Source organism: Lissotriton helveticus, chromosome 12 (genome assembly GCF_964261635.1).
Source record: "Lissotriton helveticus chromosome 12, aLisHel1.1, whole genome shotgun sequence".
NCBI lineage: Eukaryota > Metazoa > Chordata > Amphibia > Caudata > Salamandridae > Lissotriton > Lissotriton helveticus.
In genome coordinates, this window is record NC_136073.1 from 630,977,134 (window position 1) to 631,002,842 (window position 25,709).

At 49.3% G+C, this 25,709-nt stretch overlaps 1 protein-coding gene across 4 annotated transcripts in view; it reads left to right on the top strand.

Annotated features, from left to right (window-relative positions):
• The window catches only part of BCAR1 (BCAR1 scaffold protein, Cas family member), a 287,528-nt gene that overhangs the window by 138,740 nt on the left and 123,079 nt on the right, over positions 1 to 25,709 (top strand). For all 4 annotated transcript variants that reach the window (XM_078670725.1, XM_078670726.1, XM_078670727.1 and 1 more), the window contains 2 exons: positions 54 to 761; positions 1,536 to 1,646. In XM_078670725.1, the coding sequence (XP_078526851.1) occupies positions 54 to 761; positions 1,536 to 1,646 (819 nt within the window). The remainder of the gene's footprint in view (positions 1 to 53; positions 762 to 1,535; positions 1,647 to 25,709) is intronic.

Below are 25,709 nucleotides of genomic sequence, written 5' to 3' on the forward strand. Positions count from 1 at the left end.
AAATATATACGTGTCCTGATTTCTAAGCTTGATCTGTTTTCTTGCTTTTGCAGAATGTGCTGGCTAAAGCTCTGTATGACAATGTGGCAGAATCTCCTGATGAACTTTCATTCCGCAAGGGGGATATCTTGACCGTACTGGAACATAACACCCAGGGACTTGATGGCTGGTGGCTGTGTTCACTCCATGGGCGACAGGGTATAGTACCTGGAAATCGGCTCAAGATCCTGGTTGGTGTGCATGACAAGAAACAGGCTGCTCTTGGGCAAGGGACACATCAACTCCAGTTGTTACCACTACCAGCTCTATCATCTTACCAGCAGACGGTTATCAACAGTGTGCAACGTGATTCAATACAGTATGCCCCCACACACCCTGCCTTTTCAGCCTCTGAAGAGGACAACATATACTTGGTTCCATCTCAGAAAATAGAAGTAACTGATCTTTACAATGTTCCTCAAAGGGCACAGAGCCCAATAGCTAAGAACCCCATACTGAATGAGAAGGCGGCGCCCCATTACCTATTACAAAGAAATGTGCAGGATATATACCAGGTGCCCCTGTCTCTGAACCAAGCACAAGAGCTCTATCAGGTCCCAGTTCCAGCAACTAAGTTGGCTCATGATAATTATGAAGTGCCCCCTTCGATAGGGCAGGATATTGAGCACGTTCCATTATTGGAGACAGAACTGCAAGGCATCTATCATGTGCCTCAACCGATGGATAAGGGAAACTGGGACAAAACAAGACCACCAGAAGAGGTACTGTAGTAAGCTGTCAAACCACATCATAATGTGATATTTCTACGAAGTAAGGAGTATTAATGAGACAGAAATATTTGTCTATGCAAGAAAAGGGTTAAATAGTGATCACATATATTAATTGAATTTACACCTTAAAATGTCCAAGTGGAATAATTTTGTGGAGAAAATAAACAGGAAAAGAAAAATTCACATCAACAAATAGAAAGGTAACATAAAGACCCACAAAGATTAAACCCCCATTTTGAGGAACATTCACATTTTGTGCATAAACTAAGATTTTTACATCTCGCAGTTCACACTCTTTCTTTTGTGAGACATTTTGTTAGCTTACATATGGCCTAGAGCACACCCGTGTTTACTATTGTTCAAGGCAACTGTCAGTCTCATTTGCTTGTTTCTTATTTCATGGCTTGTGTGTAGTTTAGTTCCCCATCATGAATTTGTCCCTCTCCTGAACACATTTTTTGGGTGCTATTGTTTTCTTTTTATTCCATCTCTTGTGCCCGATTTGCTCTTTTCAGCTGAACTTCAGACTACTAGTAATGCTTTGACACCACCTTATTGAAGCACTGTCGAACTACCCAAAGCTGTAGCTGTAGCTATTTTCAGTGCCAGTGGAGATCCGTGCTTTGCAGGTCCCTCATATACACTGTCTTGGGGCAGGATTGTTCAGATTCAGACTGCTTGTAACAGGGAACACTATGACTTATGGAAACCTTAAAAGTTGCCTAGAGGCAGTAGTGATCTCTGACTCTTCATTGATTCTTTTAGGTACACAACAGCCCCCCAACTATGATGGGTCACAGAAGCAGAAATCGATCTGAGGAGATCTATGACGTACCACCTAGTTTTGAGAATTTGCCACTCCAGCCTCACCTTTCGGTAAATATGAACTTGTGTATATTTGTGAGGTATTTTGCATTGCTTGGTGTCACTCTAAAGTGCTTTGTAATAACTGCAGACACCAAGTAAACGATAGGACAGAACATAAAGGTATTAGAAAAGAAACCATTACTCCGTAGCACGAAATGACGTTATATTTACTCTGTCCGCTCATTTCTTTTGCATTATTTGGAAATTTGAAGTAGAACAGTTCCACTTTCTAACCATACTTATAAGTTGGATCGAAATGAGAATTACCAGACACCCGTTAACTCTACCTGCTTTCTGTTGTACTGCAGGGCTGCAAATGTAAAATGGTCAGAGTCTAGATTATTCCAAAAAAACAAATTATTGAGGCTCGATGTGAGCAGAACATAGGGATACATTTTCTGAAAGATCTTTTCAGCACAAATGCAGGGGCAAATTGGATGTGTCTGGCTCATAATGCAGATCCGCTTACCATTCTGCGCTCATTCAATATAACTCTGTGCTTCAATGGGATCCCTGCTAACAATAAAAGAAGAGCCTGAAGGAGCTCAACCTTGTAGATGGTTGGACTCAGCCTGTTTGACTTCCCATAAAAAAATTACCTGAGGTGAGAAGAAGAAATTATAATATCTAGGTAGAGGTATAAAGAACTTATCACCCTGAGAAAAAAGGAGATAATGCAGAAGACCTATGAGGATCTGGACAAAGCAAGTGGTACGATGGTTAATGTGTCATTTTGTAGGGTGGTAAATCTTCCTTACTTTTCAGCAATTGAGGCGCCAAAGGTGGAATGCATAATTCCAAGAGAAAAATGGTTGGAACATTTTAGCATGGATTTTGTACCTGACTTTGTGCAATCTTATTTATCAGCAATGCTTGGCCCATCAAACAGGAAGGGGTTCCTCTAGTTTAGGTGCTACATAGACGTGACTGATGCTAGCACAGCAATTGAGAGCAGCACCTCTGGGAGGAGGGGGGATCTCCAGGACCAGGTGGAGTCTGCATGGATGGATAACATCGATCTATGGGCACCCATAATAACTAATGTGATCAGAGCAGTCAAAGGGGTCTGAGAACATTTTTGTGCCTCAGTTTTTAAATAGATACAAAAGGTGATGAGAGGAATGCTTGAAATATGTCTAACCACTGGCAAATACTCAGGGCAGCGTTGAACCCATTGGTCTTTTGCCCACCATGCCACCTCAGTTTGGACCGAACCATATGCTAATCAGTCTCAAACCTGTGCTAACGTGAACAGTCCAGCCCGAATGGCCAGAGCTAGTCCTCTCTGAACTGGAACACAAGCAACCCAAGACCAGTTTCACCTCAATTGGGGCTCATCAGTTGAATGCAGCTTGGTCCCAGTGGGGCTATCCAATCTTATTTATTATATCAAAAGAATTCCAAGTTTGGATTTTATTGGAATCATTTTAGATGAAATACCTTGTATGTTTTATTTTCGTTTCCCAAGTGTGGTACTAGGCTTGCCAACCTTTCCAGTAACCCTTGCAATAATATCTCAGCACAGACCACTTTACTTTTTATTCTATATTGTAACCTTTATTCTGCACCAAGTAGATGCTTTTAATACCACTGCTTTATTAGTTAAATCTACTTTAATCAAGCTATGACCTCCCTGCAACAAGTAGCAACTGAATCAGATTTTATCACTGTAATACATTTTATCCGGAGATCTTTGAAATTAAGAAAACTGTAATGTTGAAGTGTCCAGGAGCTATTTTTTAGTACTAAATCTGGGAACATTTGTTGGCAAGAAATAGACAAGTCTGTCTATGCGGCCCAATGGAGATCTTATATTTTAACTTCCCTAAGAGACATCGGCCTGCAAATTGCACTGCAAGATCTGAAAATGCCCAATTACAAGTTAATTTAAAAAAAGCTTATTAAATCTGAATCGCTTAAACTAGACAAAATTGAATTAGCAGAGAAAAATTATGCATGGTATGTGATTAACTCATAAACTTCCTACCTCGAGTTACATCGTACTCGGCCTCTGTGCACTGTTGCTGAATGTTATTTCTTGAAACTCAAAACAGGTTTAATACTTTCTTCAGACTTATATCTAAGAGCGATATATCTTAATGATTTTGCTCTTCAACACTTTATAAATTAGCACAAATGATTCTCATAAACAGTAAAGCTTCAACTCTTGCTTTATCTTTGATTCACAAATAATCATATGAACATTTCCTCAATTGTTCCAAAATGAAATCTACATTTCTAAACAATAAACGAACAAACCATATTGTTTCGAAGATTTTTTCATCATCTCTTGCCGATTCCCAATGCATTTGGAGCCCGTTGGGCTCTTCTTCAGGAGCCTGAAAACTGAACATATGTAAACCTTTATTGACTCACAACAGTATAAGCTGTAAAAACTCAATATTACATGAAATCTTTCTCTATTAAAGCATCCAATTATTCCAAGGATCACAGTATCGTTTAACAACCACTGCCCATGTTCGCACTGTTTGACAAAAAAAACAACAACAAATGAATGAAGATAAAAATAAAATGCATGCAGTGACTGAACTCATGGCTCTTGAGACCCCTTCACCTCACCTCAACGATGCGTACTGTTTAAAGAATATGAATTACTCACTCGAATCCTGAGTATCGTGTTAACCTTAGAAAAACTGAAAACATCCTCAAACTTGCCGCCTTGTGTACTCAAATCATCCACCAATTGCACCAGCCTCATCGCTTACCTTGATATTCCAAAAACGCCTTTTACTCCTTAGAAATCCTTGATTCAAACTTGCCTCTCGTACACCTTAAGAAAGCAACATTTACTCAAGAGGAAAGCCGGCTCAAATCTTCACTGGGTAAAAAAAAAAAACCCGTACTGCTCTCAAACCCTTCCAATGACCCTCCTCATACCTGGTCAACCGGATCACTCTGCGCCTCTCAAATACGGCAACTATGAAGTTTTCAATAACCTCCCGATCGTAACTTAAACAACTCTGCTAACCGGGCCAACACTAACAAAGGACTACGCGCCACTCCGACTCCGGAAGCCATCTTGGAGTGCCCCTGAAACCGGGACTTCCTTCCACCGAGTACATCAACATGGACAAAGGACTCTGCGCCTCACTGACTTTGGGCGCCATCTTGAGATGGTTGTGAATGCTTCAACCTCACCCCGAAGTACACCAAACCTCCGTAAACTTTTACCAATAGTGCTCGTGAGAATCAGTGGAAAGAAAGAATGGAAAAATTAAATAAAGAATGGTAAAATAAAATAAAAATGTAAAACTCTGAAACGAACACTGCCAAACATAGTGCTCAATGTTACCATTGTTGGATGGTTATTTGAAGTGCAAAACAGCATGCGTCAACCCACAGACGGTTCAGGACAAACGTGCTACCTCTGTAGCACGCTTGGTTCAACTAAGTAAAAGTTTAATCTTAAATTATAACAGTAGGGAGTGCTTCTCCACTCAGTTTATTTCATTTTGTTGGATTGTCCAACAGGAGTAAAAGCATTCAACAATGTTGTTTGATCAAATTTCCAGTATCACGGAGAATAGGGCAAGTACATTAGCGTATACCACAGAACAAGCTTCAGATATTTATTCATTAATTCAAGAAGTGAAAGCATCCAATGTGCAAGGAAACACGATTATTCAACAACTAAAACAGCTGGAATTTCTAGCAAAGAGAGAAGTTAACCAAAAACTCCATAATTCAACTTTGGTACAGTACCACAGGGTTAAACGGATTCCACGAGGGTTGAGGCTGTCAATAAAACCAATGCTATATAGATTTCATCTGAATAAGGATTTTATGGAGAGGTGGTACTCCATTTTAAATAAATGTTCATTGGATTTTATTTTATTACTAATTGAAGAACTGGCAAAGGTAATTCATGAACTGTCAAATGGAATTGAGGAAATTAAACATAATTTGGAAGATGGCATGGACAAGGACGACTGGGAAAAAGCTTTAAATGACATCAATATAAAGTTGGATAAATATTCGAAAGAACTCCAGGAAGGTTAACTGAACAAATTTAAAAGGGACACGTTAGATTATAAGTTGAATGAATATTATACTTGGGCGGAGGTTTATGCTCAACGAAGAGTTTATTCAAAGAAAAAAGTAACCACATCGTCTGAAGAGAGTTTAGTATCTGACAGTGAACTAAGCACTAATAGACCATCAGCACATGCACAGATTGCAGGTGAACAGACGACAACAGAACCAATTGAAAAAGAAGGAACAAAAACTCTGGGATCAACTCATCATTTTTTACCCAAGGCAGTGGAGTCAAGCCAACCACCAGGGAAAACATAACCGGTAGGAAAACCCGGCGAGGTAGCATAAGGAGCCACAGACAAACCTAGTCATTAACATTTCACAAACCGAGTTAACATCTCATGAGTTAAGGGTTTTAAATAAAAGTTTGGGTTTTGTTCCCACATACGACACTAACATCCTTGAGAGTGAAATTGCATTATTTAAATTCATGAGAGTTTTGAAATTAAGACATTTTTTCACCAACATAGTGCCTAAACAACCAGAAAAAGAAGAAACAGAGTTTTGGGAATTTCGACCCAAATATAGATATCAAGCTCCAGTATCACACAAAATATTAGACACCTTTGAAAAATCAGTGCGGAACGACTTTCAAAAACTTAATATGCGTAAGATAAAAAAGAAAAATCTTTCTGTTCAGGACAGAAACATTTTAAAAGTTCTTCAGGAAAATGACAAAGTGGTTATCCAAAAAACAGATAAAGGAGGAGCCATCATTGTTATGGACAAAAATGTTTACCATCAAAAAGTGGATGAACATGTGTCTGACGAACTAACATACTTACGATTGGAAAAAGATCCCACAGAGGAACTAGAATCAACACTTCAAATTATCCTTGACCAGGCGCATGATCTAGGTCATATTTCCTCAGCAACAAAACAATTCTTATCTGTTCAATATCCCAGGAGACCACGTCTCTATATGCTCCCAAAGGTTCATAAGAACCTACACAATCCACCTATGAGACCAATAGTGACAGGATGTGGCACCATTTTTGAGCCACTAGGACAATATATTGACAAATTTCTACAACCTTTTGTTCAGCAATGGCCATCTTACGTTAAGGATACCAATGATTTTTGGGGGCGCTAGAGGGCGCGCTTGCGGAATGGCTTCCTAGACCAGCAGCTCCCGCTCCTTGGACACTAATCCTGCCTTAATCCTACGCCACGGGGTGCCGTGTTGCCTCCAGGAGACCGGATTCTGCATCCAGAAGGTGCTCCCTACACTCGTCCCAAGTCTGACGTGGCTGCGATCCTCAGGGCCGGAGATACCGGCTCCCGAAAACTGCCCGACACCTGCTCTGGAGCTGCATGAGGAGGGCGCTCGGCCGCCACAGCTACGCGACCCCGGGGCCTGCCACGAGGCGCCCAGGCCGCACTGAGACCTCGCCTGCCTAATCCCCCTGAGCCGGCGTGCGGTGAGAGCTGAGCGGGTAGGCGACTGCTGCAAACTCGCGTTGGGTCTCCTCCCAGACGACGCCTCACCGGTACAGAGGGAGAACTGCTCCTGCCGGGACGCCTGCTACCACGGCCCTGCCAGATCGCCGTGCCTGTCCTCCATAGCGCCGCAAGCCCGGATTTGCGCGGCGCTGTCCACCAGAATCATCGACCGGGGGCCGGGGCTGCCCCATCTGTGCGGAATCCCCCTGTCGCTTCCCGCTCTGCTTGCCTGCACGGCGCTGCGCGACCTTCGAGCGCTGGAAGCGCTGGAGGCTGCACTCGGGGTGACTGGCTGCCATACCTCAAAGGCGCTGCCCGGTGAGTCGCGTTACACCCGATGGTGTCTAGTGGGGCACGCTTCCCTGGATTTGACCCTGCAACTCGACCTTCACATTACCTGGATACTGCGTGGCAGGTTCCTGAGGCTGCGGCTGAGTGCCCAAGACAGAACGGGCGGCCACTATCATCGTGCATTCGGTGGACACGTGGCGCTACTGGTGGCACCGTCCATATTGCGTGACACTGCAGCGCTCCGAGCCTGAGGCCCTTCTGACCTGCAACTGGCTGCTTATCACCCGCATTGCTCTTTCAACCTTCCCTAGTCTGTTTGAACTCTCACTTGCCTCTGGTCACTACCATGGGACGACCTGACACTCGCCAGCCTAAGCTGAGCTTCGATAACTCTCGTAAGGGCACTACATCGACACAGATGAACCCGGGGCCCAGCGTGCCGCCTCCACAACCTGCCCCACCTATTGCCCCTGCTGCGGACATTACCAACCTGATACAGGAAATGCGTCAAGGATTCGCTACCGTGGTGGAGAAGGTGGATGGCGTCACAGCCCGACTGGACGCCTTGGTCCATAAAGTGGACCGCCATGAGGAACGCCTCACAACTGCGGAACAAAGAATCTCCGACAACACTGACGCCGCCGCGTCCCGCGCGACACAGTTGGCGAGAATGGATAACCTCCTCCGCATCATTGCGGCAAAGAATGAGGACTTGGAAGCACGAAGCCGCCGGAACAACATTCGCATTACTAACGTGCCGGAGTCCACTGCCACGGGCAGGATGGAGCTCTATGTGGAGAAATTACTCAAGGGCTCAATCGGAGAGGAAGCTTTCTCATCCCAGTTCATAGTGGAGAGGGCCCATCGCTCCCTGGCGCCTATGCCCCAACCTGGCCTACCACCGAGACCTATAATTGCTAGTCTTCTGAATTATCGTGATCGCGACACGGCCCTCCGAGCAGCCCGGACACAAAGATCACTGAGGTTTGAGGGCATCACATTCTCCATCTATCCTGATTTCACGCCGATGGTTCAGGATGAGCGGCGCAAATTCCTTCCAGTGAAGAAGAAACTGCGGGAGGCTCAAATAGACTATGCACTCTTGTACCCGGCGAAGCTGAGAGTTACTCACCAGGGCAAGCAACGCTTTTTCACCAACCCGCAGAAAGCCGAGGATTTCCTTAAGTCGATCCGGAGAGCACGCAGGGACGACCATGCACCTGTGGACGAACTAGAGAACATTGATCTACCTCCAGAGCACCATGAGGACTAATGGCCTTTACATACTTCGACCTACGACTGCAACGTACCTAATCGCTGGCTGGCGCTGATTCACCATTTGGGAGATGGAGAGATACATGAGCGGCGATCTTTGTGGACATTGCACCCCAGTGGTAACGTATACCAAGGACCACTCTCTCGGCCCTAGACTCCACCGAGGGCGGTACAGATTGGAGCTATGGGCCGGATAGTGGCAGCGCGCACTTTCAGATGTACCCCTGTCGGGTATTCCCCGCTGACTTATTGTTTGTTTGGCTGTTTGCCTCTCTGAAGTTGGGGGGGAGGGGAAAGAGGGGGGGTCGTTTTTGGGGGTTTCATGGCTGCTGGCATGTTTGGGATGCTGGGGTGGGTGGGGGGAGGTTGGATTTCGTGAGGTTACCATTGCATGGACTGTGCATATATTTCCTAGTCTGGTGTGTGACTTGGCTCTTCGGGTGCGGGTGTGGATTCATGGTTTGGCCCACTTGGGCACCTTCTTCTTTACTGTCGCTATGCCCATGGCCGCTGTGAACTCGACTGCGCGACTGACATGTCTTTCATGGAATGTTCGGGGGTTGAACGATGCTAGGAAATGCAGGAATGTTATTGCCTACTTAAATAGACATCATATACAAGTTGCTATGCTGCAAGAGACACACATGCCCATACGCAGAAACACCCCATTTGGACTGAAATGGGCAGGGACCCGCGCATTTTCCTCCTATTCGTCATATGCAAGGGGTGTGGCGATACTTGTTGCCCGTGGCGTGCCTTTCCACCGCTTTGGGGAGGAGGTGGACAGGGAGGGGCGGTATGTTTTGCTGTGGGGTAGGGTGGGACGTGACACCTATCTATTTGTCTCAATGTATGCACCGAATATTGACTCACCTGTCTTTTTTTTCCACACTGTGGGGTAAAATTGTTTCAATCGGAGCACGACATGTCATCTGGGGTGGTGATTTTAATCTGGCGCTGGCGCCCTCCCTGGACAGAGCGGATGGTGTTAGTTCCTACAAGCCCCGAGCCAGGGAGGTTTTGGAGGGAGTGGTGGAGGAAGGTGGTCTGTTCGATGCCTGGCGACAACTACATCCCCACGGACGGGAGGGCACGCACTTCACACCTCACACCGGGACATGGGCGCGCTTGGATTACTTTTTGGTAACTCGAGACATCACTAAGGAACTATTGGGAGTTGACCATTTGCCCAGAACCTATTCAGATCACAGCCCTGTTAGACTGCAATTCCGGACTCCTGGATGGGACAGTCCGAGACCACAGTGGAGGCTAGGCCCCGATATGCTTCTTGACGAGCTTTTTCGCACAGAGCTGGGTGAGGAGATTAGGGATTTCTTCCCTAGGAACAGGGGCTCAGTGGAGTCAGTGGAACACATATGGGAGGCTTTCAAGGTCACTATAAGGGGTTTCTGCATTTCCAAAAGCCATGGGGTCCTGCGAGATATTCTACGTACCATCACAACACTAGAGGGAGAGCTGCGTACACTAGAGATCCAAATGGCGGCGGGGGATGACCCACACCTACAGATAGCCTTTAGAGACACACTGTCCAAATATGAGGAAGAGGCTGCCAGGGAGGCGAAATACCGGGGCAAACACTGGGTGGCCCGGAGATACTGTGAAGGGGATAGGCCTGGTAAAGTGCTGGCCTCACTCACGCGTACACCACGAGAACACAACACCATATTAGAGCTCACTGATGAGACTGGCGCTGTCACTAGAGAATCGGATGCGATACTCACTGCCTTCACGACGCACTACTCGACACTATACACATCCAAGGCGGAGGCGGATGCTCCATACGCTGACTATTTGAACGAAGTAGCGCTCTGCTGGCTCAGCGATGGCGATAGGGAGTTCCTTGCAGCGCCTTTCGAGCTCGATGAGGTTCGCGAGGCCATTATGTCCCTCCAAAATGGAAAGGCCCCGGGGCTTGATGGCATCCCAGCCGAATTCTACAAAGCTTATATTGATATCATGGCACCCGTGCTTAGCGAAGTCTTCACCGAATCATTAGCTGATGGGGTATTACCCCGCTCTATGCGCGAGGTGGTTATCACCTCTCTCCTGAAACCTGGTAAGGAACCCACCTCCTGTGACTCTTACCGTCCACTCTCCCTTCTAAACTGTGATGTGAAGATCCTCGCCAAGGTTCTTGCCACGAGACTCTCACTGCTCATGACTAGAGTTGTCCTGCCCGACCAATCTGGCTTCGTGGCGGGTAGGTCTACTTCCCATAATCTCCGCACCCTTTTCTCCCTGCTTCGCTCGGTCCATCCTGATGTCCCCGTGGCGGCTGTTTTCCTGGACGCTACCAAGGCGTTCGACTCTGTCGAATGGCCCTACCTCTTCTCGGTCCTGGCCCGCATGGGTTTCCCTAAACTGTTCTTAGCCTGGGTGCGCCTCCTATACACGGATCCCACGGCGAGAGTACTGATAAATGGGAAACTGTCGCCACCCATCAACCTTACGAGAGGCACCCGCCAGGGCTGCCCGCTCTCGCCTCTATTATTCGCTATTGCGGTTGAACCACTAGCGTGCCGCCTGCGCCAGTTACACCGAGCGGGAGCGGTACAATGCTTGCAGCGGCAAATCGATGTGTCCCTCTATGCGGATGACATCACACTATACGTCAAATTCCCGGATCTACACCTTAACCCCCTACTTCGTGAGTTCGTCCTTTTTGGAGGAATGTCAGGTGTTCACATCAACTGGTCTAAATCGCAATTTTTTCCCCTTACTGATGCGATACGCGACTTCCCACTAGATTACCCGTTGGTGTGGTGCCGAGATGATCTTCGCTACTTGGGGATCCGTGTGGCGCGAGATAAGGATGAGACGCTCCGCTCCAATTATGGAGTAGCCATAACCAAACTGGCTGCCTCCGTCGATAGGTGGATCACGTTGCCTCTCTCCATGGCTGGCAGGGCCTCCCTCATAAAAATGGTAATATTGCCCCGTTTCCTGTATTTTTTCCTCAATATCCCCTACTACCCTGGTGCCTTCTTTTTCAAGACACTCCGCGCGGAACTGCGCAGACTCTTTTGGGGTGGCAAATCCCCCCGATTAAAATGGTCCACATTGACCCTTCCCTATGACCAAGGCGGCTTCGACATCCCTGATTTCGAAGCATACTACCTGTGCGCACAAGCGCATTTTGCCTACCACTGGATGGCTCCTACTCCCTTCATGCCACACATAGCGGTGGAAGACTGGATAGCACACCCACTTCCGTTGAACGGCCTGATACACTGTCCTGAGACTTCCATCACTACTTCGAATACCTCGGTCTCCTGCACACTAGATGCGTGGCGACGCATCGCTCTGCGGCTGCACTGCACACTGCCCTACTCCCCTAGACTTCCTCTTGCCTATCACCCGCAGCTTGCCTTGTTATCGGAACTGGGGTTCCGGCAGCTCTGTGACAAGCTCCATATCACCTGCTGGGGAGATCTGTTTCACAACAGACTTTTCAAATCGGCGGATCTTTTTTTCAAAACGCAAGCACACACGCCCCTTGAACTCTTTTACTATATTCGACTGCGCGCTGGGATGCGAGACATCCTTCCCGATTACCCTGCTGAACCTGAGACCTTGCCACCGCTATACTACCTTTTGGAGTCACAGGATGGGACCCATTTGGTCTCTGGGCTCTAACGCCAATATCGCGGAGCTGCTCCTTTACCGATCTCTGCTGCCCGATCGCACTGGTCAGCGGAACTCGACACTGATGTCTCGGACGACCAATGGAAGTACTGCTGTACATTGACTTCCCGCATTTCTGCCAGCTGCAGGTTGAAAATTATACATTATAAATTCCTGCAGAGGATTTATTACACACCGGTCCGGAAATACAGGTTCGGGCTGGCCGATAGTGACCGCTGTGAACGATGTCGAACCGAACATGCTGACTTTCTCCACTTGGCATGGTCCTGCCCCCAGGTTGCTGACTACTGGCGACAGGTCATCGAGGCTGTTGCGGAGATGGTGGATGAGGAGATTCCTGCGGACCCTCTGGTAGCCATCCTTGGATATACCAAGCACTTATCTAAGGGATGCAGAAAATTCGCCGACATAGCATTCCTCTTGGCCAAGCGACGTGTTGCTTGCCGTTGGAGCAGAGGCAGAGCGCCCAAGTTCAAAGACTGGCTAACTGACTTAACATATTGCCAAGACCAACATACCACTTTTTCTGAATTATTGCCTCTCACAAGTAGACCTAGGAACATTTGGGATCCACTGGTACACTACTTGCTTAAACGCTCAGACGATGATGCGCAATCGGGTGATGAGCCTACCACTTCCCAATCACAATAACCTTTTTTACTACATTTTGATTTGTGACCATGGAAGAAGCGTGCTGCCTTCCTCCACTTGACGGGCCTCTCTGCCCCTGCTGTCTCCTCGTAGAGCGAATGGCCCCTGCCTAAACAGTGCTGCCCCCTCGCCCCTTCCTGTGCCTATGCTCCCTCCCTGCCATGTAGACGAAGGGCCCCCCCCCCCCTCTGGGGAGAACTATCCTGCATACTCTGGCACTGTCACCCCACGAACTGCCAATATACTAGGAATTTGAGCCCGGGACAGTCACCTCCCCACACGACAGCACCTGGCAGAGCCGCCACACTACACCACTACCATACATTATCATCGCACAGTCATGCATTACCGCTTAGTTGTAACCTCGTTGGGATGTTCTTTTGGTTCTTATTTTCCATACTACAAAAAAGTAGTGAGACTCTTCTCTCGCTCACAAAAAACCTGTTCGACTGCTGCTCATCCTTACTTGGCCTGCTTCACCGGACGCTGCTGAGACGCTATATATCTCTGTAATGTGCCGCCGGGCCCTCGGGATGCCGGCTACAAGGCTGTGTATTGTTACTCCTCTATTGCTGCCGGCCTCCGGGTTGTGGGCGCCTCAAGCTGTGTATCCTACTGTACTTTCCTCAGTAAAGCAGATTTGAACACCAAATAAAAAAAAAAAAAAAAAGGATACCAATGATTTTTTATTGAAACTTAAGGAAATCACACCAAAAAATAACATGTTGCTGTGTACAATAGACGTCAAATCTTTGTACACATCGATCCCACACAAATCTGGTCTGGAAGCTGTGGAATGGGCTTTGTTGAGCCAACCCACCATCAGAGCCGAAAAAGTTTTTATTTTGAAACTTCTTCATTTTTGTTTACACCACAGTTATTTTCAATGGGATGCAAAGTTCTTTCTCCAACAGAATGGTACGTCCATGGGATTTGCAGGGGCACCTTCATACGCCAATACCTTTATGGCTAAATTTGAATCCGATTTTATTTACAGTGACAAAGAATGGCAAGAACATGCAATTTTTTATTGCAGGTTCATTGACGAAATTTTTGTTTTATGGACTAACAGCAAAGAACGGTTAGAGGAGAAAAAAATGACACTGAACGAGCATGTTGAACAAATCAAATTCACTCATACCATCAGCGAGGTTGAGATTTCTTTCCTAGATGTCGCCATCAAACTAAAAGCATCAAAGATTCACACTGAAGTTTTTCGAAAAGAAACAGATGTCATCAATTCACTGTTGTTTCAATGTTTTCATCCCCAAAATCTAAAAAACAATCTGCCGCTCTCACAGTACGTGAGAATTAAAAGGATTTGTTCGGACACGCAAGATTTGGAAAAACACTTGGAATTTCAACATCAGAAATATATGGAAAGGGGCTACCCACAAGAGGTTCTAGAGAAAGCTAAAAACAGAATATCGGCTTTTGATAGAGACAATCTACTCAAACAAAAATCCAAAAAAGTAGTGGAAAGACATGTTTTTGTCTCTAAATTTTCCACAAGTTCACAGAAGATAAAGAATATTGTGATCCGTCATTGGGAACTGTTACAAAATAAACCTGATTTTCAAGGGATTTTTTCGCAAAGACCAAATTTTGCTTTTACACGATCAAAAAATCTGAAGGAAATTCTCAATATAGCACCAGTACAACATCAGAAAGAGTATAGAGGAATGAAAAGATGTGCGAACTGTGTCTATTGTCACAATGTAATAATTGGGGCAACATTACATCATCCTGAGACCGGAAGAGTCATTCCATTATATCATGATTCCGATTGCAACTCCAACAACTTGATTTACTACATAAATTGCCAATGTGGGAAATTATATGTAGGAAAGACAGAGAGAAAACTTAAAATCCGCATATCGGAACATAAAAGCACAATCAGAAATCAAAACACTAAAAGTAATTTGGCTAAACATTGGATTGAGGGCAAGCACAACAAAACTCAGATTCAGTTTTCAGTTCTGGAGAAAATTAAACCACATGAAGGCATGGATCTACCTAGATCTCCTTCATTAGGGTGCATTTCTGTTCTTTTCCAGGTGCAAATGGGCCTGTGAAACGTTTGTGAAAACCCACAAACATGCGGAGCCTCTGGGTGTTCACCATATCAGACCGACACCCCAACCCAAAATGCCCAAACCGTGCCTCCATGAGTAGATTTCATCAAACAGAATACTTATAATTACAACTGTAAGTTCACATTCTGAGAACGCAAAGTGTGAACTACACATGTGAGTGAAAGTAACTGTGCAACCAACTTTCGGCAGAGTGGAAACGTGAACAGAAAAACAGTTTATATTAATGGTAAAACTTGTGGCTGGCAATTTCACAAAGAACTGCAGAATATCCACTCTGCTCACCCCCAAACCATTCCAATTTATGTATTTATTTATTTATAAAGTTTTAAATTATACAAATCTAATACGTGTCAGCTGTTCCACGCTATTTTACTATGTATATGCAAAATGTAGTGCTTCGGGATCTGCATCAGTGCCACGCGAGCGCTACATATACAGTACAATAAAGTGTGAGTATCTCACTATCATCTGTACAAGGGTATTATGCTGCTACGTCTCCAAAACTGAAGAAATGCACTTTAAAGTTGAAAAAACATGCTCCACTTTATTTTTACAGCATTTCCGCAAATTATAGAAATAAAAGGAATTTTCATCTGTCAGCTGTATTGATATGACGTGTTTGCATTTCAAGCGTTACAGACGGTGATGGGCAGCAGGAACGTTTCTTATCCAGCCCCCCCCCCCCTCCAGCATTCACTGACGCACACGCTGTGCTCACTCACCTCCACGCACGGGTCAGGCCCCAATTCATTGTCTTTGGGGTCTAAAAGAAAACAAAATAAATTGTTTGTTATACCAGGACTAGCGCTCGGAGGCTGCAACCTCTAGGCATGGTCCTCTCCTCGAGTGGTGAGTTAGCATTAAGCGGTACCCTCTGGGGAGCTTTCACCGTCACAGATAAGGCCTCTTAGATGCAAGGCTGGTGGACCCAGATTAGGATGTGCAACCGCAATTTAATAAAAAAATACAAAGCACCCACACGGCTACGTGTTCCAAGAAGTAGAAGTCTAAGATAAGGAAATACATGGTTGAACAAGTTGACAAAATGACCTGGGATCAAAGTCTTGAGCAGTGCTGCTATAAAATCACAGTAGAAAAAGCAAGGCCTGCATGTGCGAATATTTTAAGCATAATATGGTTCATTCTGCTAACAAGAGATTAATGCTGAAACACAAATGCGGCCCGCAGCCGAGAAAGTGAAACAGTACTGGGCTAACAAGTGGCAGGGGTGGGGGGAGTGCGAGAGAACACTCAGCGATTCCCTTGCGGTCGCGAGCAAACATATTTTGCCAAAGCTCACTACCGCAAGGCTGAAAAGCCGAATCAATTTCTATTGGTCTTTTTCCTATGCAGCGCATGATTGCTGCGTAGGCGAGACCTAAAAAGAAAGCACCAATAATTTTTTTAACAAATACCTTCTTTGTGTCAAGTGATAAAATTTAGCGTAAAAATTTTATTTAACATAACACCAGAATGGGCTAGGAAACATCAAATTTGACAATATTGAGTAGACTTTTAATCTCTATGTTAAGAATACAGATAGTGTAGTATAATGTGCATCACTCGGCAGATTTTCCTTTGTGTATCACCACTGTGGTATCCTGTATCATATTTATCGAAAGATCCCTTTGATATTATTCCCCTCCCTGCTTGGCAATTGAAGCAATTAAGGGTTGGGTTGCCTTGATATTTTTTTTTTTAAGAAATCTTACTGGGAGGTCACTATGCCCAGAATCTTAACCCCACTGCAGCTGGCTGATGGCCTTTTCCACCGCTTCAGTCATAAAACCAGCTTCCAGCCACTACCCCTCTAGTCCTTTCAGGTTTGGGACATTTAACTCTACCAGGATTCAGTGCATCTCAATTTCATCCCCTGGCTTTTAGTGACTACACTGGAACTTTTGACCTAAAGTATAATTTATCTCACCAGTCCATCTAGAGGGCTTCTCTGGCATGCTGTCTGCTTTCCTGCTTTTTTCTCTGCCACTTCATATAACCTCTTTCTAATCCCCATCGAGTGGCCTTTAGCAGCATTTGTGAGGGGTTCCCTGTATTCATTGCTCAGTCCATCTAGAAGATGACAGCTAATCACTTCAGTGTATGTGGGCACATCCATCTTGGTTATAAGCATAACACTCTCAGGGTCCCCGGCTTCGCTGTCCCGCCAATTTTCTTGTGAATGATGACAGATGACTTGTCTTGACAGAATCCATTCGTATGCCTCCCATAAGGTAACCGGAAAGTTACCTGTTCTATCTTTATCCTATGGAAAGAGAGGTGTCACAGTGTTCAGGTGTGCGATGAGAGTATAGTTGCGCAATTCCAGAACATCCATTTGACACATATCCCTCTCATTCCTAGGGCCTTCCCCCCAAAGTCAAGAGAAAGGGAGAATGGTCTGAGATTCTTCAGTCAAGGAATTCTACTAATTCAATCTGATCAAGTCATTATCGGGAACCAAAAAATAATCTATCCTAGAGTGTTTTCTGTGGGTTCAACATTGAAAGGCGTATTGCCTTTAGGTTATTTGACATTGGTGCCACCTATCACTCAAGTCCAGGATTAGAGTTAAATTGGCAAGGCCTGCTGGTTCGTTATTCTGCCAATAACAAGGATAACATCTGGTGAAAACCTCGTAGTGGGCAAATCCTACACAGTACATTCCGCAGGAGCCTTCAGGGGCCATAAACGTAAAGTGCAGTAATGTGCTTGTTCCCCAACTTTCCCATGACCATCTCCTAGCATCCCATTGCATCTAACCATTTCAAAGACAGAGTGAATGTTGGGGTCTTTCATATATGTATCATAACCCTTCTGCAACACATGCATACTTTCCTTTGCCCAGGGGGGCGTGGCTAGGCGCGCAATGGCGATAGAAGTGCCTGGGTAGAGCTCCGAGAGGGACTCCCCTGCCGCAGGCCATTTCTCCGTCGTTTTTGCCCGCCACACGCTGCAACCGATGTCGAGTGCCTATTGAGCACTCCCCCGCAGACTGCTGAAGTTTGGACCGGCTGGCTCACTCCGGGCCGCTCCGGGGATACTGAGCGCTCCCTGCCTGGCCAACCACCACTGCGGAGCGGCGTGAGGGGCTGGGTGAGGCCGGGGATCCAACCGGCCCTCTGGGCCCACCGGAGCGGACTGCTGCTTTGTACCCCCTGAAAGCGACTGGATACCGCTGGAGCTGCCCTACATCCTCTCGGGGTGCGCCGCCTCTGTGATCGGTGTGGCGGACCGAGGCTGGCCCTGCTGACACACGAGGCCTGGGTGCCTGGGCCGGCGTGGGGGTGCCCCTCCGCCCCTTCCCCCCTGCTGCAGCGACCGGGTGGTGCGACCGGAGGCTCCCCTGAGGGATTAGTTGCAGTGCCTTCCTGGCTGCCCAGGTGCTGGCTGTCCCGGAGCTCTGTCGGCGGGCTCGCGGACTGATGGCCCCCAGTACCGGACCTTGTAACTACCTGAGACCGGGGATGCGGCCTACTACATAGGCCCAGAACTGAGAGCGGCAGTCGATAACAGGAGGCGAGTTGGGAGAACTTGGTGAGGCGCACCTAATTGGCCCCCCGCCCCCGTGGACCTGCTGGAGCTGGGGCGCAGGACTGGATCCCTGGCACATTTGTCACGGCGCGCTGAGACTGCCCGAGACTGGGGACGCGGCCTGCGCGCCGGAGCTGGTGCAGGAGTGGGACGCTGAGAACGGGCGGAGCCGGCGCGGCACTGGCCGGTGGCCCAGCGTGTTGAAGTCGGCAGAGGAGGTGAGCTGCAGACCCTGGCGACTCGGAGGTGCTCTGGTGCTGTGTAGAAAAAAAACGGGTGTGATGAGAAGACTAATGTGGTGCGGCGCACCCCCCCTCCCCCCCCCCCCACCCCCCATTGACTTGCTGTGTCCTTGCAGTCTGGTTGGGTCCTTGGTGAGACCGACACTGTGGAGGGGGCTGAGAGTTTGAACTGCCCGGACGACACCCGGAAGCTTGCCCTGCTGTGGGGGTGCCCCTGGCGGCATGTCGCTGGCCCTGGCCTGTCTTGGCAACTGGACCCTACCTCGTTGCGCCATTGCGTGGGACCATCAGCGGCCCTTGCCCACGGCGCTTGCTCAAGCACGGGGCGTCCTGTTGTGGTCACGATCTGCTGGTGTGGGGGAATGATGTCCACGTGTCAAGTGCGAGGTCTGTGAGGACCTGGGAGAGTACCTGTCTGGATTGCTTGGGCCTGCCCTGGCCCCTCCTCCTTCCAACGGGCCCTGAACCATTTGTGCCGTAGTAGCTCTCTCTGCTTTACTCAACTGCCCGGCCACGTTGCGCCTGCCCGTGTCAGGGGGACCTACACGGCGAGCTGTGACGGGCCACACCTGGTCAGACTCTGGGACCCGGCTCGGGACGTGCAGCGCACCATTGCCCCCACTGAGCTGAGGTGAAGAGGCAACGGCGACTTTTGACCGCGAGTTGCCTGACAGAGGCGCTAGCATACTCACAGAGTGGCCTGCCAGGGCCCCGAGGCGCCTGGACTGGATAGTGAACCCTACACGACGCATGTGGGTGCTTTAAGGTGCTGGGAAGCGCAACTGCCCGCACTGCCTGGACTTATTCTGCCCCCCCTCCTGGGAGCCCTCCGGTCGCTTTTGCCATAGTGGGACTTTTTACGCTGCACCATTGGCCGGCCACGACGCGATCGCTCATGTCGGGGGGACCCAAAACGAGAGCTGTCACGGGCAACGCGCAGGTGAAGGGGAAAATGGCGAAGCAGGTAGAGGTTGACCACACTGCATCCAAGCTGGACACGATGTTGGCGGCCATGGAAAGGCTTGAAGAATCGATGCAACAGACCAGGGCCTCCTTGGAAACTAAGATCGACAGCGTGGCTATAGACATGACACATCTCCGTGCAGATCACAAAAAACTGTCGGAAAGGACGACGACCCTGGAGGCCGCAGTAGCGGACCTGACCCCCAAGGTATCTCAAGTGGACAAGCATGTGCAGAACCTTCTCAACAGGGTGGAGTTCCTAGAAGATCGCGCGGAGGATGCGGAAGGACGGGCGAGGCGGAACAACATCCGCATCGTGGGTCTGCCGGAGCGATGGGAACCCCGGGAGGCTCCAGAACACGTAGAGCGGTGGATCAGAGACATTCTCCCAGAGGATACCCTTTCGCAACACTTTGTGGTGGAACGCGCTCATCGTGTGCCGTCCAAGCCCCCCCCTGAAGGCTCCAACCCTCGACCCATGCTCATCCGAGTGCTGAATTATCGAGACCGAGACACTATACTGAGGGAAGTTAGGAAATTGGAGGAGGTCAAGGTGGACAATGCTACCATTATGTTCTTCCCGGACTACACAATACAGGTGCAGCGACAGCGGCATTCCTTCATGGAGGTTAAACAGCGGCTCCGTCGCATGGCACTCAAGTACTCCTTGCTATTCCCTGCTCGTCTGCGTGTCATAGCTCAAGACAAAACGTATTTCTTCAACACTCCGGATGCTGCTGCGACTTGGCTTGACTCGGGAATTGTTCCGGACCCAGGCGGTCCCCCCCCGAGATCCCGCCGCGGAGGTGGCGCTCGCCGACGACGGCGCCAGAGACACTCGACGGCGAGCTCGGTGCGCCCAGAAGCGAACATCGGACCTACTCCAGAACACCGCCATGAGGAGCAGCAGGAGGCGATCCGCAGAGTGGCAGAGATCAGCGGGTCACAGCAGGACGCTCCGGCAGTGGGTGCCAGCCCTGGCGCCACGGGGAGTGATGATGATTACATATATGGCCTACCGGATTCGCAGGTGTCTGTTGAACTCCCAGATGTCACACCACAGACTGCTGACTTGCTCAATTGATAATGCTGTGGCCCCCTGACTACAGAAGTGAAGAGAGCTACTTTCCCACGATTTCTGCACCCACACGCTATTGTTGCCCGGGGTGCCAGCTGCACAGCCTCGGGGGTCGTTGGGGTGAGGCCTGGACTCGGTGACGTGGGCCTCGGGCACTGTCCGGACCGATGGCCCGACGATACGAGACGGCCCTGCCGCTGGTGGGTCGTGAGGGGGGGGATGGGCGTGCTGCCCCCCCCGATGGTAAGTCCTTGCAAGTGAACTATCTGCTGAGTCTGTGGGCTTACTGCCGGTTCGACGGCGCTTGAGACTGTGCGCCTAACTTGTCAGTGGGCTGGGCGAGAATGGACGCCTGTGGCACGGGCGGAGTGCCTCTGTTAACTCTGCATGTATCCTAAGTACATTTTCCTCACGTGCTTAGCAAACCCCCCCTACATTGTTTTAGAACGTAAGAACAGTTAATGCTCACTAGAGCGTTTGGACGACAGCATGTTCTGCAGTTGCCCTTTTGGCATTACTTTTCGATATTTATCAGTTACAGGATTGGTGCGACTTCCCCCTTCCCATAATGTGTGTTGGAGTCTTGCAGTGTATTGGTGGGCAATGTATTCGACACTATGTGATGGTTTGACCTGGTGTGACGTGCTTTGCTGTGCGGTGGGTGGGTGGGGATCCGGGGTGGTGGAGATGAAATGTTCTGATGGCTGTAGTTAAGTTTTGCACTTGGAACATACGTGGTATGCACACCCCCTCACGTCGTTATCAGGTGTACTCGTACCTCAAGCGACATCAGGTACAGATAGCACTGTTACAAGAGACACACCTGGCCGGACCGAAGATACATACCCTGCGTCGCCGCTGGAGAGGGCAGATATACGCTACAGGCTTCTCGGCCTATGCGCGAGGGGCTCTCATATGGATTCGCCCTGGGGTCCCATTTGCACTGACGCATAGCACCATAGATGAGGAAGGCAGATATGTGCTACTTCAGGGTAACCTAGACGGCCAACACATAGTCCTAGCATCCATATACGCTCCCAATATCGACCATGGGCGCTTTCTCACACACTTGTCGACGGCACTTGCAGCATGGCCGGGAGTGCCGCTCCTGCTGGGTGGCGACTATAATTGTGTCCTAGATGTGGTGCTGGATAGGTCCACACCCCCTCTGGCAAATGCGACGACGCATGGTACTTCGCGCGCGTTTGCGGACTGGGCGACGCAGTGGGACCTTGCTGACGCTTGGCGCTGCCGCAATCCCGCCACTCGGACTTATTCGTACTATTCCGGCGCCCACGCACTACATGTCAGACTTGATCGGTTCATGCTGACCAGCGATCTCTTACCATTGGTCGCGGACTCCCAATACCTGGGTCGCACTCATTCGGACCACAATCCGCACACACTTGACTTCGCCTGGGAACGACCGCACCCACCGATACCCACGTGGCGTCTCCAGCCTGACGTACTGTTGGACGCTCCCTTCCGGGAACTGCTCTCTAACCGGGTCTTACAGTACTTTGAAGACAACACTGACACTGCATCCACTCCGCAGGTTGAATGGGATGCATTCAAAGTGGTGGTGAGAGGCCACTGTCTGGGGGCTCAGGCGGGACTGCGACGCCAGGTAGATAGGGACCTGACACAAATAGAGGCGGAACTACTGACGGGCGAACGGGAGGCAGTGGAGGGAGACGACTCGGCTTTACTAGATGCGCGCAGACGACACGCACTGCTCCTCGACAGGCTGAAGAACTTGAACTATGCAGCCCACTCTGCGCGCATGCATCACGCTGGCGATAAAGCTGGCAAACTTCTGACGTGGCTCATCAGGAAGGACACCCAAACACTGCCGGTGATGTCGATCCGCACGGCGCAGGGAGGTGTGGTCTTCACCCAGAGGGCTATCCATGAGGCGTTTTCGAGCCACTACAGAGCCTTGTACTGCTCCCGCTTGAGGGTGACAGTACCGGAGATTACTGAGTACTTGTCCGGCCTCCCATTTCCGACGGCCACTAATGCGCAGTGTGAGGAACTGGGAGCGCCGTTCACTGCGGAGGAACTCCGGTCTGTCATATTCTCGCTCTCGAATGGTAAGTCCCCCGGGCCTGATGGCCTGCCGGCGGAGTTTTATAAGGCGTACTCCACCATTCTTATTCCCGAATTACTGCGGGTGTACGCGGCGGCGATCCGAGGGGCGGCTCTTCCTTCGTCCCTGAACGAGGCCAATATGATCTCCCTCTTGAAACCAGACAAGGATGCCTTGAACATGGGATCTTACCGGCCCCTTGCCCTCCTTAACACGGATTATAAGATCCTGGCATCTGCGCTGGCCCAGAGATTGGCACCTTTGGTCCCCACACTTGTGCACACGGACCAGAACGGATTTGTTCCTACCTGCAGCACGTCTTACAATATTAGACGACTCTTTCGCGTGCAAAGTCAGGCAGTGTCCCGGTGGCCGCGTTCGGGGTGTGTGATCCTCGACCTCGAAAAAGCGTTCGACTCGGTGGAGTGGCCCTACCTTGCGCTGGTACTGGAAAAGTTCGGACTGGGTGCGGCATATCTCCGAATGGTGGAACTCCTCTACTCAGCACCTGTAGTGCGGGTTAGGACGAACAGGCTCTTCTCGGACCCAATTCGAGTCCGCAGGGGCACGAGGCAGGGGTGTCCCCTCTCCCCACTGATATTTGCGCTCATGATGGAGCCACTGGCGACACTACTGCGAGCCTCTGGCGAGACGTGGGGGATTAGGTTGATGGATGGGATGCACACAGTATCGCTCTATGCTGACGACTTGTTACTCTATGTCAGGGATCTGACCTGTTTCCCCCGCGAACTAACGGACATCTTTCGAACCTTTGGCGAAATGTCGGGGTTGCGCGTCAATTGGGCGAAGTCGGGAGTGTACTCTTTTCCAGCAGACACCCCTGAGTGTGATGTCGAGGTGATGGGCGAGCGACTACTGTGGTACCCCACAGTATTCCGATATTTGGGGATCCGTGTGTACCGCGAAACCGCGGACCTACTGGATGGCAACCTCACGAGGGCGATTTCCTCGCTCACAGCGCAAGTTTCCTTTTGGAACACTCTTCCACTGACTGTGCCCAGCCGTATTGCTCTGGCGAAGGCGATCGCCTTGCCTAGGCTCCTATATTTCTATGCGAATATGCCAGTCTATGTGCCAGTTCGCACATTTCGCGAGCTAGACACGTTGCACAGGCGACTGATTTGGAACAAAGGCCGTCCCAGGGTGGCGTTGAGGACCCTTTATGCTGCGACAGAGAATGGTGGGCTATCGGTCCCGAACCACGAGCTGTATTACTTAGCTGCGCAACTGCAGTGGGTAGCTTACTGGCTGAGCGGCCGTAATCTGAGTGACACAGCCACTGCAGAGACTATCATGTCGATCTCCCAGATCCATGCGCTGTTTCATCCTTTGGCTAGGTCACATGTTCAGGACCAACTCCACCTGGAGGTGGCGAGGAAGTACTTCCTCAGAGGCCTGAAACTTACTGCAGCGGTAAAGCCGTACGCACCCAACCTGCCATTACTGGGCACGCCCTGGGGATCCGAGATACTACCGGCACCCTTGCTGGACAGCTGGGGAGCGGCTGACTTAGACAGCTTAGGCGACCTATTTGCGGATGGTGCGCTACTTCCTTTTGAGACGCAATCAAACAACACAGGGTTACCGGTGGGGCAATTCCTGACTCACGCAAAACTACTACACACATTGACGAGAGCTTGGGGACCCCTGGCGGAGGAACCACCGATTCACCTGCTTATCCAATACTTGCATGTGATGGGACACGGCTCTCACCTTGTACACTGGATTGCTCAAGCGTTGCACACACACACGCATGTCTCCCCTCAACGCCTGCGGGACAAATGGACGACTGACAGGGGACAGGACTGGACTGACAAAGAATGGGCGAGAGTACTGGCTGGATCGCAACATGTACCGCGTAATGCACGTTTCAAGATTATACAGTACTACGTGATCCACCGAGCATATCTGTCCCCGGACAAAATTAATAGGTACTTCGGACTCACTGCGACAGCATGCCCTAGATGTGGCCTTGTGGACGCACAGTTTTTACATGTCCTTTGGTCCTGCGCATCGCTGAGGCCTTACTGGTTTGCGGTGTTGCGACGGGGGGCACCCTACCGACCACCTGGGAAGCTTGTCTGTTGGGGTTATTTAGAAGAACGAAACAGATCTGGGGTTGATCACGGCGAAACGTCTTATTACTAGGTGTTGGAAGCATCATGTGCCCCCTCAAACGGTGCAGTGGCGGCACTCGCTGGATAATTGGGCGAGAGCTGAGAGTGTGGCATTACACCGAGAGGAAACGGCAGGGCTCAGGATGTATCCTATTGCGCTGGAGTGGGATGGTATCCTGACGACCTATCACCAAGTGTGTTTGCAGAATGGGATTGCGTGAGTGACTTCCCCATGCTCTCCAGCACCATTGTTGTCATTGCTCTCGCGCCCGCCCCCCCCTCCCTATGCTGCCTCCCTCCTTGCTCCCTTCCCCCCCCCCTCTCTCACCGCGGCATTTCCCACATGCCCTGCTATACATAAGAAGTCTACCGAGCTCACCATGTTCCCGTCACTACGTCATACTCAGTCACACTCCTCTCAGTATCCCAAGCTCCACACACACACACACACGCGATCACAGTTAAGCACCGCCTGGTTAATGGTTTCCTATATGTTTAGGATTGTTCCTTATGGTTGATAGTTTTCGATTACAATTTTGAATGTGCAATTACT